Source organism: Budorcas taxicolor, chromosome 10 (genome assembly GCF_023091745.1).
Source record: "Budorcas taxicolor isolate Tak-1 chromosome 10, Takin1.1, whole genome shotgun sequence".
Lineage (NCBI taxonomy): Eukaryota > Metazoa > Chordata > Mammalia > Artiodactyla > Bovidae > Budorcas > Budorcas taxicolor.
Genome location: NC_068919.1, coordinates 36168197 through 36185618, shown reverse-complemented (window position 1 = coordinate 36185618; position 17422 = coordinate 36168197). Strand labels below are relative to the sequence as shown.

Below are 17422 nucleotides of genomic sequence, written 5' to 3'. Positions count from 1 at the left end.
ACAAAAGAATAGAGTTGGGATCCCACCAACACATGAAAAATCTTGGTGATGAAATTTCCTTTCTTTTTGGCTTTCTTGAGACTAGGGATTTTTTAGTGTTCCTATACTAGAAAATATAATAAGAAAAACATAATTATAGTATTTCTCACAAGTAAAATTAATCCAGAAATGCTCACCCAGCATGTATTCATCTTCCACACTAAAAGTCTCTAATTCATTAGGGAACTCTACCCACAGAGGCCTGGGGAAAAGAAAAAAGAAATTTCTTACTTCAACATCATCAGGTTTTTTTTTACAATTCAATCACTCATATTTTCAGTTTTATAACTATACAAAGGAAATTGGAAAAAGTCAAGACTTTTTTCATACGAGTCAAGATTTTATGAGCACTGGTTATGATTGTTGTTGTTGTTTTTAGCTGCTAAGTCTTGTTCAAGTCGTTGCAGCTCCATGGGCTATAGCCCATCAGGCTTCTCTGTCCATGGGATTTCTCAGGCAAGAATACTGGATGGGTGGCATTCCCTTCTTCAGGGGATCTCTAGACCCAGGGATCGAACCCAGTCTCCTACATCTCCTGCATTGGCAGGTGGGTTCTTTATCACTAGCACCAACTGGGATCCCCTTGTTATGATTACTATATATTTTTCTTGTGTGAAAGAGCTGTCTGTTAGCTTAAATGGTCCAATTAAAGCTTGAGAATTCTAGTACCCGAAACTTCTTGTTCTCATTGTTGAGCACTGAATTACTATGACAGGCATAATCGGAACTTTGCCCGAGTCCAAATGTTTTTGGTGTAAAACAAACTAAATGTTTTTTTTTTAATTAATTTATTTTTAACTGAAGGATAATTGCTTAACTATATTATGTTCAGTTCAGTTCAGTCACTCAGTCGTGTCTGAGTCTTCACAACCCCATGGACCACAGCACGCTAGGCCTCGCTGTCCATCATCAACTCCCGGAGTTTACTTAAACTCATCTCCATTGAGTTGGTGATGCCATCCAATCATCTCATCCTCTGTCATCCACTTCTCTTCCTGCCTTCAATCTTTCCCAGCATCAGGGTCTTTTCAGATGAGTCAGCTCTTCACATCAGGTGGCCAAAGTATCAGAGTTTCAACATCAGTCCTTCCAATGAACACTCAGGATTGATTTCCTTTAGGATGGACTGGTTGGATATCCTTGCAGTCCAAGGGACTCTCAAGAGTCTTCTCCAACACCACGGTTCAAAAGCATCAATTCTTCGGCACTCAGCTTTCTTTATAGTCCAACTCTCACATCCATACATGACCACTGGAAAAACCATAGCCTTGACTAGATGGACCTTTGCTGGCAAAGTAATGTCTCTGCTTTGTAATATGCTGTCTAAGTTGGTCATAACTTTCCTTCCAAGGAGTAAGCGTCTTTTAATTTCATGGCTGCAATCACCATCTGTAGTGACTCTGGAGCCTAAAAAAATAAAGTCAGCCACTGTTTCCACTGTTTCTCCATCTATTTCCCATGAAGTGATGGGACCGGATACCATGATCTTCGTTTTCTGAATGTTGAGCTTTAAGCCAAATTTTTCACTCTCCTCTTTCACTTTCATCAAGAGGCTCTTTAGTTCTTCTTCACTTTCTGTATTGTGTTGGTTTCTACCAAACTTAAATGTTGGTAAAACTGAATTTTATAATGTAGAATCTGTGCCATTTTTTAATTGTCACTGCTTTTCATGTATCCTTAATCATTAGCTAAGTGAAAGGAATTGGTTTTTCTCGTTTTCAAGTTGGCAACATTTTTGGACGTTTCAGAAACTTGTGTGGTGTTTGAGTTTTGTTTTATTGTTACTTGTACACAACTAAGTAGGAGGCACTTGGGCTTATTAAAATCACAAAACTTTCAATATCTCTGGATATTAACTTCATGGTTCTAATGTTGCTTTCAATTTCATGAGGGAAAGATACTTTTTAATAAGAGAAACATTTTCATTATATTCACAAGCCTTTGTAATAATCTATTCCTTTGTCAACACCGAAATCAGATTGATTATATTCTATGCAGCCAAAGATGGAGAAGCTCTATACAGTCAACAAAAACAAGACCAGGAGCTGACTGTGGCTCAGATCATGAACTCCTTATTACCAAATTCAGACTTAAATTGAAGAAAGTAGGGAAAACCGCTAGACCATTCAGGTATGACCTGAATCAAATCCCTTATGATTATACAGTGGAAGTGAGAAATAGATTTAAGGGACTAGATCTGATAGAGTGCCTGATGAACTATGGACTGAGGTTCATGACATTTTACAGGAGACAGAGATCAAGACCATCCCCATGGAAAAGAAATGCAAAAAAGCAAAATGGCTGTCTGGGGAGGCCTTACAAATAGCTGTGAAGAGAAGCGAGGCGAAAAACAAAGGAGAAAAGGAAAGATACAGGCTTCTAAATGCAGAGTTCCAAAGAATAGCAAGAAGAGATAAGAAAGCCTTCTTCAGCGATCAATGCAAAGAAATAGAGGAAAACAACAGAATGGGAAAGACTAGAGACTTCTTCAAGAAAATTAGAGATACCAAGGGAACATTTCATGCAAAGATGGGCTCGATAAAGGACAGAAATGGTATGGACCTAACAGAAGCAGAAGACATTAAGAAGAGATGGCAAGAATACACAGAAGAACTGTACAAAAAAGATCTTCATGACCCAGATAATCATGATGATGTGATCACTAATCTAGAACCAGACATCTTGGAATGTGAAGTCAAGTGGGCCTTAGAAAGCATCACTACGAACAAAGCTAGTGGAGGTGATGGAATTCCAATTGAGCTGTTTCAAATCCTGACAGATGATGCTGTGAAAGTGCTGCACTCAATATGCCAGCAAATTTGGAAAACTCAGCAGTGGCCACAGGACTGGAAAAGGTCAGTTTTCATTCCAATTCCAAAGAAAGGTAATGCCAAAGAATGCTCAAACTACTGCACAATTACACTCATCTCACACATTAGTAAAGGAATGCTCAAAATTCTCCAAGCCAGGCTTCAGCAATACATGAACCGTGAACTCCTTGACATTCAAGCTGGTTTTAGAAAAGGCAGAGGAACCAGAGATCAAATTGCCAACATCTGCTGGATCATCAAAAAAGCAAGAGAGTTCTAGAAAAACATCTATTTCTTCTTTACTGACTATGCCAAAGACTTTGACTGTGTGGATCACAATAAACTGTGGAAAATTCTGAAAGAGATGGGAATACCAGACCACCTGACCTGCCTCTTGAGAAATCTGTATGCAGGTCAGGAAGCAACAGTTAGAACTGGAAATGGAACAACAGACTGGTTCCAAATAGGAAAAGGAGTATGTCAAGGCTGTATATTGTCACCCTGCTTATTTAACTTCTATGCAGAGTACATCATGAGAAACCCTGGGCTGGAAGAAACACAAGCTGGAATCAAGACTTCCGGGAGAAATATCAATAACCTCAGATATGCAGGTGATACCACCCTTATGGCAGAAAGTGAAGAGGAACTAAAAAGCCTCTTGATGAAAGTGAAAGAAGAGAATGAAAAAGTTGGCCTAAAGCTCAACATTCAGAAAACGAAGATGATGGCATCTGGTCCCATCACTTCATGGGAAATAGATGGGGAAGCAGTGGAAACAGTGTCAGACTTTATTTTTTTGGGCTCCAGAATCACTGCAGATGGTGACTGCAGCCATGAAATTAAAAGACACTTACTCCTTGGAAGAAAAGTTATGACCAACCTAGATGGCATATTCAAAAGCAGTGACATTCCTTTGCCGACTAAGGTCCGTCTAGTCAAGGATATGGTTTTTCCTGTGGTCATGTATGGATGTGAGAGTTGGACTGTGAAGAAGGCTGAATGCCGAAGAATTGATGCTTTTGACTCTTGGATTGCAAGGAGATCCAACCAGTCCATTCTAAAGGAGATTAACCCTGGGATTTCTTTGGAAGGAATGATGCTAAAGCTGAAACTCCAGTACTTTGGCCACCTCATGAGAAGAGTTGACTCATTGGAAAAAACTCTGATGCTGGGAGGGAGTGGGAGCAGGAGGAGAAGGGGACGACGGAGGATGAGATGGCTGGATGGCATCACGAACTCGATGGACGTGAGTCTGAGTGAACTCCGGTAGATGGTGATGGACAGGGAGGCCTGGCATGCTGCAATTCATGGGGTCGCAAAGAGTCGGACATGACTGAGCGACTGAACTGAACTGAACTGATTCTTTTGTTATTAAATAGTAACAAAGCATCTAAACTTGGCTGATGTCTAAAATCACCAGGAAAACTTCCAACAAACATAGATCTCTGGAACTTAACCAACGGGCTCATAATAGGTTTGGAGGTCTGGCCTGGGAATCTGTATTTTAAAAAAGCTCCCCAGGTGATTCTGATCTGAGTCAGGCTGAGGAACTGCTGATCTAGAGGTCTTGATGTACTATGTGTTCTCTGTGTGTACTGTTCTCTAACCCATTCACATCTTGCCTTCAAAATAGACTCGGAATATCATTTATACACCAGGAAAAGCCCTAAGGGTAAGAGAGAGCTAAGACTGGCAGAATAAGTTGTTCTTCATGAGAGAAGGCTAATGGGTGTGGGGGATGAAAAACCTACTTTCCTCTATCCTTCTAGATTTTTCTGACTGGTCCAAGAATTAAGTTGACAAGACAGAGTTTAACAGTAGAAAATCAAATTTAATGATGTATAAACAGTAGCTCCATAAAAATATACTGCCTAAAGACAAGATAGGCAATTGAGGCTGATGTAACACCTGAGAGAAGGAGAAGTGAGTGAGGTTTGGGACTTCAAAGGGGAGGAAGGAAACTTCCCCTGGCAGTCCAGTGGTTAAGACTCTGTGTGTCCCCTGCAGGGGGCATGGGTTCTGTCCCTGATCTGGGAACTAAGATCCCACAGGCCTCATGGTGCAGCCAAAAAAAAAAAAAAGATAAAAAACCAAAAGTGAGGCAAGATATTCACGTGGAGATGGAAAAACAAATGTTTGATAAACAAACATTTGCTGGGCCATGCAAAGACAATGGGACACAGAGAGGACTTTAGTTCCCAGCTTCCCCCTATTATGCTTAGCGCATATTCCTTGTAGGTATCTCTGGCGATAATGTACTTCCTGGACCAAGCTCTTTAACTAAATTCTTGTAGGCATTTAAGGAGGAGGTTAAAAAGAAAGACTTCCCGAGCCTTTTGTATGTTTAAAAACAATCAGCTCCTAAGAATCGTCAAGCCAAAAAGACACATTTTGGGGTGGCATGTTTTGTTTCCCTACATAGGTTAAATACTAGATGAACTGAAGTACAAAGTCACTTTATCTTTTCTTTCTCTTCCTTCCTTCCTTCTGTTTCTATCCCCTACTAAATATTATGGCTTTACCTGGTGGCTTGGATGGTAAAGAATCTGCCTGCAGTGCAGGAGACCCAGGTTCAATCCCTGGGTCGGGAAGATCCCCTGGCGAACGGAATGGCTACCCCACTCCAGTATTCTTTCCTGGAAAATTCCATGGACAGAGGCTACTATTCAAAGGTTACAAAGAGTTGGACACGACTGAGCGACTAACGCTAACCAAATATTAATGCTTGAATCACCAAATAGCAGGAGATCTAGTTTTTATCTTCTGTGACCTCCACTGCCTGACCCTGCTCACAGTTGGTGCTCAATAACCTGACTGACACTTGGTTGAACTCCTGGCTTTTCTTTTGCAATCACTGTGATTACTCCATTGCCAGTGGTTGAGGGGATCTTCTGGTAGAGACTGGTTACTGGGGTGGTGGTGAAGCCTGTTTACCTCATGACAGGTTGAGAAGCCACGTGTGCAGAGTAGAACAGAGAATACCAGTAGGGCAGGAGGGTGTAGCGCTCTCTGATGGCTTCTCGGATGAGCCGGGTGTGCTCCTCCCCAAAGAGCCAGGGTTCCCGTCGCTTGGTGTTCCTGGTGGCATGGCCACGGAGGAAGGGCTGGTAGGCTCCTGCCTGGTACCACCGCACTAGCAGCTCTGCCTCTGGATCCCCGATGAAGCCACCTACATCCGCTGATTAGTCAGTAAAGAAAGGCTGAGTAAGATATCCGGGCGTCTAACAGATGATGCCCACAGGTAAGAAAAGGCCTTGCAGACCAATAGGGCAAAGGTATGTGTGTGCACTCAAAATGGCAGCATCAAACTGTGGCCTCAAATTAGGAAGCACATACTGAAAACCTTAGGCTGTCTGGGGATCTGACAATATGCTCTTTGAATATGTTCTTTTCCTGTCAAAAGGCTTTATTGCAAGATCAGCATTTCTGTTTGTCCTGAACCCTGGTAACTCAGACACTGCATAATATCTGCCTGATTCAGTAAGCCTGTATTTAGTGATGGGGGGGTGGTGGTGGTGGTTGGCAATTGATTTTGTTTGAAGCAAGATAAAAACTATAGAAAGAACCAAAGAGAGAGACATAATCAGAATTAGAGGTGTAGGGAGAAAATTTCAGGCATAGCCCTTAAGCAGGATACAAATTCTTTGTGTTCAATGTGAACTAGCACTATTAAAAAACACATCTATCAAAATGTGATATTAAGTGCTTCCAGTCCCACAGAAAACAAGGGGCAGCTGGACCTGTAGCCAGGTTGAGCATCTCTATACTGAGATCTCTCATCTGCAGGGAATTACTAGGATTAGGGGAAGGCAACCCAACAGAGAATCTTATTTTAACTAAATTTTATCTTTTCCAAGAGTGTGTGTATATATATAAAATGGCGCAGGATTTCTATATAGCTGATTTCTGATTTGCTAAATCCTTTGTAGTTCTCTCCATTTTTCTCACTCTCAGATAGAAAAGGAGCATTTCAAGAAGAGAACCTCAGTTATCAAGAGTGTCTAAGGAGGGAAGAGAGCAGTAAGAGAATGAGGAAAAGAACACTGCGGCTTGCTTTCTGATGACTTTATGTCCTCAGTTCAGACGAGACGCTCGCAGTGCTGAAGCATCCCCTTCATTCTCCTCTCTAGTCTGTACTCCATTCTCCTCATTTTCTCTTTCCCACATTTATTCTGTTGAAAACAACTCACAAGAAGGGATTTCTGACCAGCTTTAATGAAAACACCCCCCACCCCCCGCACTTCCCACCGCTTTGATTTTTCTCTCACTTCAGCCCTGAGGGCTATCCTTACCTCCACAAAAGGAGATCCCAGTCACGCTGAGGGTAAGTAACATAGGGATAGAAATTTTCAGGTAACTCCACTCTGCTGTGTTGTCACCTGTCCACACAGCACCTTTGGTCATCAGTAAGAAGGTATTAAAAGAAAAAAAAATCCATGTGTACTAAATTTCATATTTAGATTCCATATTTGTAATAGACAAACTAATATAAAGGAAAACATTTCTTTCTTTTAATTATTTAATTATGAAAGTTCTTTATATAGTCTGGATACAAGTTCTTTGATAAACATATATGTATATTGCAAATGTCTTCTCTCAGTCTGTGACTTGACTTTCATTTTCTTAACAATAGGCTTCCCTGGTGGCTCAGCTGGTTAAGAATCCACCTGCAATGCAGGAGACCTGGATTTGGTCCCTGGGTTGGGAAGTTCCCCTGGAGAAGGGAAAGGCTACCCACTCCAGTATTCTGGCCTGGAGAATTCCATGGACTGTATAGTCCATGGGGTCACAAAGAATCGGATGTGACTGAGTGACTTTCACTTTCATTTTCTTAACAATATCTTTTTAAAATTTTGATAAAATCCAATTTATCATTTTTTATGTTTTGTGCTTTTTGTGTTCTAAGAAATTTTGCCATCTCAAAGTCACGAAAGCTTTCTACATTTTTTCTCTAGACGCCTTTTGTTTGTTTTAACTTTAATAGTATAAGTCTATATTCCATTTTGTGTGTATGGTGTGAGGTAAGGGTTAAGATTCTTTCCCCCTCCCCCATATGGATACCCCATGTTTCAGTACTATTTATTGAAAAAACTCCTTTCTCCATTAAATTGCCTTGGCAACTTTGCTGCTAAATATTTGATCATATATGTGTTGGACTCTTTCTGGATTCTCTATTCTGTTTCATTGATCTATATGCCTATGTGCCACCCTGCTTTCTGCAAAATCCTCTGTAAGAGGTTTTAAGACCACATGAGGAAAAGACAAAAAAAAAGACCACATGAAGGAGACAAAATAAAGTAGTAATATCAATGGTTAACATTTATAGAGCCCTCACTGAGCCGGGAGGTATGCTATTTTGCTTGTATCATTCCATTTAATCATCACAGCAACTCTATCAGGTAAACACTAACTTTATTTTACAGCAGATGGAAATATGGCAAAAGTGGATCTGGTAGGATTTGAGCTCAGGCAGTCTAACTCTAAAGCCAGTGCTCTTGAGCACTGAATAGTTGGTAAGAACTTGTAAAGATATATAACACTCAAGATATTCATAAAAGAAAATAAGCTTATTTTATTAAGTCTATATTTCTCCTGAAACATTTTGTCTCTCTTTTACTAAAATAGTTTTTGTGGCTATTTTTGTTTTAATATTTTGTAGAAATTTTAGGCTGTCCTATGGTCTGCAAAGGAAAATATTTTCAAGGGATTTTTCTTTTAAAACAGTACCTTCATAATTCCTTCTGGACTTCAAATGAGGTATGTATATATCTACATAATGACTTTGAAACCCATAACATTCTTATAAAGTAACAAAGTTCATGTAAATATGCAGATGTTTTCAGGTCTCAAATGGCTGTTTAGTTGGAAGTTCTCTCTGGCTGTTGGTTTCAGCACAGGACTTGATACAACAGTGTTCTTTGTAATGCCTCACTTGGTATGCTTTGGGGGTAAGTCAATAGCTTCACATAGAGTATTAAAGACTAGGCAATGGGCCAACATATATAAGAGATAAAAAATTACTTATATGCATATCTTCTGTTATTTTTAAAGTATAGCTGATTTACAATTATACAAGACTGGAAAAGGTCAGTTTTCATTCCAATTCCAAAGAAAGGCAATGCCAACGAATGCTCAAACTACTGCACAATTACACTCATCTCACACACTAGTAAAGTAATGCTCAAAATTCTCCAAGCCAGGCTTCAGCAATACGTGAACCGTGAACTTCCAGATGTTCAAGCCGGTTTTAGAAAAGGCAGAGGAACCAGAGATCAAATTGCCAACATCTGCTGGATCATCAAAAAAGCAAGAGAGTTCTAGAAAAACATCTATTTCTTCTTTATTGACTATGCCAAAGCCTTTGACTGTGTGGATCACAATAAACTGTGGAAAATTCTGAAAGAGATGGGAATACCAGACCATCTGACCTGCCTCTTGAGAAACTTATATGCAGGTCAGGAAGCAACAGTTAGAACCGGACATGGAACAACAGACTGGTTCCAAATAGGAAAAGGAGTGCGTCAAGGCTGTATATTGTCACCCTGCTTATTTAACTTCTATGCAGAGTACATCATGAGAAACGCTGGGCTGGAAGAAACACAAGCTGCAATCAAGATTGCTGGGAGAAATATCAATAACCTCAGATATGCAGATGACACCACCCTTATGGCAGAAAGTGAAGAGGAACTAAAAAGCCTCTTGATGAAAATGAAAGAGGAGAGTGAAAAAGTTGGCTTAAAGCTCAGCATTCAGAAAACGAAGATGATGGCATCTGGTCCCATCACTTCATGGGAAATAGATGGGGAAACAGGGAAACAGTGTCAGACTATTTTGGGGGGCTCCAGAATCACTGCAGATGGTGACTGCAGCCATGAAATTAAAAGACGCTTACTCCTTGGAAGAAAAGTTATGACCAACCTAGATGGCATACGCAAAAGCAGAGACATTACTGTGCCAACAAAGGTCCGTCTAGTCAAGGCTACGGTTTTTCCAGTGGTCATGTATGGATGTGAGAATTGGACTATGAAGAAAGCTGAGCACCAAAGAATTGATGCTTTTGAACTGTGGTGTTGGAGAAGACTCTTGAGAGCCCCTTGGACTGCAAGGAGATCCAACCAGTCCATTCTAAAGGAGATCAGTCCTGGGTGTTCATTGGAAGGAATGATGCTGAAGTTGAAACTCCAGTACTTTGGCCACCTCATGTGAAGAACTGACTCATTGGAAAAGACTCTGATGATGGGAGGGATTGGGGGCAGGAGGAGAAGGGGATGACAGAGGATGAGATGGCTGGATGGCATCACAGACTCGATGGATATGAGTCTGAGTGGACTCTGGGAGTTGGTGATGGACAGGGAGGCCTGGAATGCTACAATTCATGGGGTCGCAAAGAGTTGGACATGACTGAACAGAACTGATTTACAATTTTGTGCTAATTTCTGCTGCACAGCAGTGATCCAGTTATACATATATACATTTTTCATATTCTTTTCATTATGGTTTGTCTCATGATATTGAATATAGTTCCCCATGCTACACAGCAGGATCATGTTGTTTATCCATTCTATATGTAATAGTTGCATCTGCTAACCTGAAACCCCCAGCCCACCCCTCCACTACCTCCGGTTATATCTTTTTTAAACTTCTCCTTAGAAATGTTTTCATTCAAAGACCTTACTTGTTTTAGTGATTAAAAAGGATACTTATAGAGAATTTGGAAAATAGAGATAAAAAAGAAGAAAATTAAAATAACTCATAATCACCATGGTATTATATTCATTTAGATTACTGCATGTGTGCTTGCTAAGTCGCCTCTTTCGTGTCAGACTCTTTGCAACCCCATGGACTTGAGCTCCCATCATGGACTTTTCTGTCCATGGGATTCTCCAGGCAAGAATACTGGAGTGGGTTGCCATGCCCTCCTCCAGGCGATCTTTCCAACTCAGGGATCGAACCCAAGTCTCCTAGGTCTCCTGAACTGAGAGGTGGGTTCTTTACCACTAGCGCCATCTGGGAAGCCCCATTTAGATTACTACCTACATATACCTATACATACATATATATATATATATTTTTTTTTTTTTAACAAAATCAGGATAATATATAAACATTTAGGTATCCTGATTTTCCTTCCCTCATCTACCATGCAATTAAGGCATATATTAAATATCCTTATGATAGTCTATCATATGAATATACCATTACTTAATAACTATTCCCTTACTGTTAGATATCTGGATTTTCTTTATTTCTTTTTATTTTAAGGACTAATGCTGTGATGAGCATCTCTGTATATCTTTGCCTGCTGATAATATTTTGGCCCTTTCCAGAGTTACCATTGGGGCTGGTTTTCAGGGGTGGAGTAGCAGGCCTAATAATGTCTCTGGTAAAATAAAGGCTGGATTCCTCAAACTGGGACTTAAGCTTCAGGTTATTTATGCAAGGCCAGGGACGTCAAAGAGCCTTCCTGCCATGGGGTGATTAGGTTGAACTAGATCTGCATTAGCCAGTACACTGGATCCAGCTATAGATGACACTGACCACAGCGAAAAAGCTAGGTCTATTTTAAACCACACTGCTTAGTGGAACAGGTGGTTGAAGGAATGTTAGAAGTATATTTTCTCCGGTCTTGATAAATCAAAGAGACAGGCCATCCCAGGAAATAGATTCTCTAAAGACATTCTCCCAACTAAGTGGCCAGTTCTTCCATGAAAAGTGAAAGTTGCTCAGTCATGTCTGACTTTGTGACCCCATGGACTATACAGTCCATGGAATTCTCCAGGCCAGAATACTGGAGTGGGTAGTCTCTCCCTTCTCCAGAGGATCTTCCCAACCCCAGGATCGAACCCAGGTCTCCCTGATTGCAGGCATATTCTTTACCAGCTGAGCCACAAGGGAAGTTCTTCCATGGGAAACAAGTAACTAAACTTTATTAAAATTGGTTTACTCTGTCTCAGGAGAAAATAAATATTTCAGGGCGCATCACTCTCTACAATCTAAGGGGTGATCTACTGAAAAGGAAAATATCAACAGAGTTGCACCATATACCATATATGGTCAAAAGAGACAGGCTGCTAGCTTGTGTTTTTAAGTATGATCATATGAGCCAGTCCTTACCATATTTCTGTGATCCAGCAAAGAATGAACGTGTAAGAACAAAGGGTCTCTCCTTTCCTTTAGATCGCTGGATCAGTCCTTCTGTAGTGGCCATTTGCTATGATGTCAAAGAAGAAAAATTTCAAATAGACGACTGAATTATGGCATTGTGCAGACATCCCCAATAAGCTATTTCATGTGCAAAGAGTAAATAATAGGTGGGAACATGAAATGGAAAATATTAAAAAATCTTCCAAATAATTTTCATAATATAATGAAACTGCTCTAAATTTCCCTATTAAAAGAGTGAAACAATTTCTTTGATTAAAATAGCAATGAAACAGGGGCTTCCCTGGTGGCTCAGAGGTAACGACTCTACCTGCCAATGCAGGAGACACAAGTTCAACCTCTGGTCTGGGAAGATCCCACATGCTGCGGAGCAACTAAGCCTGCGCACCACAACTACTGAGCCTATACTCTAGCAGCCTGGGAGCCACAGCCACTGAGCTCACGTGCCCTAGAGCCCGTGTTCCACAACAAGAGAAGCAACTTCAGCGAGAAGCCTGCACACTGTAACTAGAGAGTAGCTCCTGTGTGCCGCAACTAGAGAAAAGCCTGAGCAGCAACTAAAACTCAGCACAGTCAAAAAAGTAAATAAATAAAAACTTAAAAATAGCAATGAAATAATGGTAAATAATAAAAGAGAATTTATTTGATGCTTATTATTGTAGGCACTTTAATAAGATTTTTTTCTTATAACTTACACAACAACCTCTGAGATAGTTTTTGTTAATGGAAAAAACTGAGCTTCAGAGGTTAAGTGCCTGGCTCTGGCCTACATAAGAAAATTCTCCAACCATAAAGTAGTTTACAGATATAGCAAGAGCCTGCATAGAGAAGTAAACTGATACTTTCTGGAAACCATGCCATATGTAGCCAGCAGCTCCCACTGGAAAACAGCAATTGGTGAGAGGGTCACAGGAACCCTGTTACATTCTGAAGATAACAAAGAACCAACCACAAATAAAAATTAGGGCAAGTGACTGCAAAGATTTTTGAATGTGACTGGCAAATGGAAGACAATTCTACCACCTTCCATTGAGAAGGCTAAGTACTTAAGAAAGGCCTTCTACATTTAGAAAGTATACATACTGAAATTGTGCCTCTGTGTTCTAAATCTTACTTCCCTGGTATGAACATAAGACTTGCTGTATTTAGACATTTGTGAAATTTTTAAAAATTTGTTTTGTCTTTGATGTATTTATGCACAGCCTACTTCAGTAAAAGGTTTGAGGGATTATCTAATGCTCCTTACTAATGGCTCCTGTCAAGGAAGATGTTTCTATGTTATCATTAATCCCACAATATCTATAAGTTAATCAATTGATCAGGTTCATTATAGAAGGAAAAGATGCAAAGAGAGAAATAATGTTATATTGGCTACAACCTGATAAGACCTATTACAGTTGACAGAAAAGACACACAAGGAGAAATGAACAGTATAGTATGGTTGTTACAAAGCAAATGACTTTCAGCCCCAAATGTAGGGCCTGTGGATCCAGGCAGCTGCTTTTTAGATGTCTTACCTGATAAAAGCCATAGATGTTGTGAAGTTCCCGGTGCTCCCAGTTGCCGTGATGAATGGCATTCTTCTGCATGGTTTGCTCCGGGCCTTTAAAGACAGAGGGCTCATTCATGTCGTTCCATACGTAGAGGATGTCAGTAGATCCCTAGGAAGTCAATCCTGATCATGACAAAACTCCTACAGTGATAAGGTTAATATGACAGCCGACCCTAATCCTCTTTCCTACTCCATTTACCTTATTATTTATTCTGTTTATTATGTATGCTCTGTCATCTGCTAGAATAAAAGTTCCACAGGGCAAGGAATTTTGTCTGTTTTATTCACTGGTAAATCCCAAATACCTAGAACAACCTGAATGGCAGAGGGTTCTCAATAAGTTCTTGCTGAAGAATGAAAGAGTGCTGTGCTGTAGTCCCATGTCACCCATAAGTCCATTCTGAGATCTCCTGGAGAACCCCTACAGGACAGGTTGTGAACGTTCACAATCAGGTTCTCCATCATCCCTCACCTGCTCTAACTGTTACTAGGGGCAGTTAGAACGGTCCGTGAAGAGATTCTGCCTTCCCTCTAGTACTGTGAAGGGTTTGACAGCTAAGACACCATTTGTCAGCAGGATCTACAGTGTGTATCCTACAGAGAATTGTTTGACTTAGAGTGGGAAGGGGCTGTTGAGTTATCCAGTTAACACGGTGCTGCTCCTGCTGCTGCTGCTGCTAAGTTGCTTCAGTTGTGTCCGACTCTGTGCGACCCCATAGTCCCTGGAGAATGGAGTGGGTTGCCATTTCCTTCTCCAATGCATGACAGTGAAAAGTGAAAGTGAAGTTGCTCAGTCGTGCCCGACTCTTAGCAACCGCATGGACTGGAGCCTACCAGGCTGGAGTCCCTTTGTAAAAATTCCTGGTCTCTCAGCATTTGATTCAATAGTTACAATGACCAGGAGTCTCTCAGGCAGCTCATTCCAAGTTTTCTGAAAGTCTTGTTCCGTGTAACATTCTCTCACAGGGACCAGGCTGTCTTCTGGTATACCAGAAAATACACCTGCTGCCTTCCCCACACGGTAGTCTTTCAAATGCCTGGAGGAGGCTTACATGTTTTTTTCTGACTCTTTACTTCAAATTCTTTCTAATCATGTATACTTCAATGAACAAGGCTGTATAGGTTCCAAGTATTTACCTGCTTTGACTGTTGTTGTTTAACACTCTCTAAGGCAGCACCTGGCAAACTTTTTCTGGAAGGGCCAGATAGTAAATATTTTCAACTTTGCAGGCCATAAGGCCTCTTTTTTCTATAACCCAGTCCAGGTATAGTTATATGCCAGCAGCCATAGACAACAGGGGAACAAGTGTGTATGACTGGATTGGCCCAATTATTATTTAACCCTGCTCTAAGTTCTCTTCTTTTTTTAAAAAAACAGACATTTACTTATTTAGTTTGCTGCATCAGGTTGGTTGTGGCACACAGGATCTGCACTGCCTCACGTGAGATCTTTTGCTGTGGTGTAACAGTTTACAACATGTGGGTCTTAGTTTCCCAACCAGGGACAGAACCCACATCTCCTACATTGCAAGGCAGATTCTTAACCTCAGGGAAGCTCCTATTTCTAATACAGGATGCTCAGAAACTAGAGTTTAGTGGTTAAGAGCCAGGCTTGGGAGACAGTTGACCTAAGTTAAAATCTTGGATTTACCACTTATTAGATGGGTGAATTTAGCAGATTTTATACTTGTCCATGCCTTGATTTTCTTGTCTGTGGGATTAGAGTTAATTACAATTCCAACTTCAAAGAGTTATTGTGAAGATGAAATGGTATAGTGCACACAAAGTGATTAGCATAGTGCTTGGAACATAGCATGTACTCAATTTATATTAGTTATCATTCTTATCACTACCACCATCTAGTTGTCTAGATGTGGCCTCTCCAGTTTTCTCTATGATTTTTATAAGATTTTAAGAATTATTATTATACCTTACTTTTAATGTCATGTTATACTCTGCAAGCTACTTTCACATATATCATTATCATTTTTAATAATACCATATGAAGTAAAAATTTCTACAATTTGCAAATATAATAAATATCTATTATTAAGTAATTTGATATACCATACAGTCTATCATAATGAAAGTCAAAATCACAGCTTTTGTGCATTTGGTAATTCATATGGTGCCTCTCTTCATACACCATTCATATGGCACCGCCAAAATCTGATATGTGGTTGGCATCCCTGCCTCTTCATATAAGTATTATTTATCAGGAACTACTCAGTGAAGCAGAGTACTTCTATTTAGTCACTTCTTTCCTTACTTCATCCTTCCAGGTAACTAGGAAAGAGCAAAGGAATAAAAACAAACCTGATAAACAGAGAAAGCGAAGAGACTAGAATACCACTCTCTGACTTTGGGGTTGGTGAAGTCCAGGTAAGAGGAGAGACCTGCAGAGGCAGAAGAGTAGACAGCCTGTTAGGAACAGTGGTCCTCATGGTAAGATGCAAGATGTGAAAGATGGGTAATGAATGAGCGCCTTGCATCAAACGTAAAAGAGAGCCGATACAGAGGCATAGTCTGGTGAGAAGCTGATGAAGAAGGCAATGCTGGACTCCAGTGACAATCACTAGTCCTCTCAGACCCAGAGGGCAGGGGAATGCCAATGAACAAGCACCAGGATGGAGCCTATCGTTCACCGATGGCCTCAGACAGCCCCAGTAAGGATTATGGCAGATATCCTGGAGTGAACCCTTTGTTCTGAAGGAGGGCAGAGACGTGTTTGTAAGTGGTACAGGGAGAAGAGGAATGCATGGGCTTTCTCCATTGTGTGTGAATTTATGATAGAGTGCCATCAGATGATAGACTGGTACTTCCCTTTTGTCTGTGAGGAGTTTCTACCAAGGCTTTAAATTAATGATTTCTGAAATGAAGGCTTCAGAGTTGTCAGGGGCAGCTGAGATCACTCATGAAAGGCTGGAAAGTCAAACCTATGGGCTGTTGAGGCAAAAAAAAAAAAAAAAAAAAAGCGCAGGGAGAGACATGCAGGACTCTTCTTGCTTCCTCTTCTTCTGTTCCAGTTCTCTGGCTTTTAATTTTTATTTGCTAAGGGAAACAGCATGTTACTGAGGTTTGCTTATTTATTTTTCAATCATTCACTGACTTATAAATGTATACAAAGAACACCATACCAGGTGTTAGATGAAAGATATAAAAGATGATAATACCTTTAAGGAAAGGCACCTAAAATATAGCATGTGACATCTATAAGAAATTAATGCAGCCTTCATTAATTGGGGCTAAACAGTGGATATCAGGTGAAAAAAATGACAACTTACCAGGCCAGCATACACCTTCAAAGTCTCCTCCGTCATGATTCCTCACAAAAAAGCCCTGTTCTTTGGCCTTAGCATACACTGAGTAGTTAGGGTCAACCTTGATGTGGGGGTCACTAATGACCACAAGCTGTCAGGACATAAAAGTTTAAAGATCTCATCAGTTTCGCATAAGTCATATGTTCATTTATATGTTTTCATCATAGTTTTGGAGTTCACATTTTACTCAAAACAATTGTGTTGTGCTTAGCCACTCAGTCATGTCTGACTCTTTGCAACCCATTAGACTGTAGCCCACCAGGCTCCTCTGTCCACGCGATTTTTCAGGCAAGAATACTGGAGTGGTTGCTGTTCCCGTCTCCAGGGGATCTTCCCGACCTGGGGACTGAACCTGTGTTTCCTGCATTCAGGCGGATTCTTTATCTGCTGAGCCATCGGGGAAGCCCATAACAACTACTATTACTGAGATATTTCAGACACCAGTAAAACCCTATCACCTTTCATGTGCTCATGGGAATATAAATTGATATCAAAACCAGGTCTATTATTTTTCACAGTGATTGCTGTCCCTCCAATAC

At 40.5% G+C, this 17422-nt stretch overlaps 1 protein-coding gene across 2 annotated transcripts in view; it reads right to left on the bottom strand.

The window, feature by feature from the left end:
- GANC (glucosidase alpha, neutral C) overlaps positions 1-17422 on the bottom strand; it is a 72915-nt gene that overhangs the window by 17982 nt on the left and 37511 nt on the right. For both annotated transcript variants that reach the window (XM_052646404.1, XM_052646406.1), the window contains exons 13-19: positions 16848-16974; positions 15880-15959; positions 13529-13672; positions 11964-12060; positions 7142-7243; positions 5784-6027; positions 177-241 (exon numbers count right to left, since the gene is read on the bottom strand). In XM_052646404.1, coding sequence (XP_052502364.1) covers positions 177-241; positions 5784-6027; positions 7142-7243; positions 11964-12060; positions 13529-13672; positions 15880-15959; positions 16848-16974 — 859 coding nt within the window. The remainder of the gene's footprint in view (positions 1-176; positions 242-5783; positions 6028-7141; positions 7244-11963; positions 12061-13528; positions 13673-15879; positions 15960-16847; positions 16975-17422) is intronic.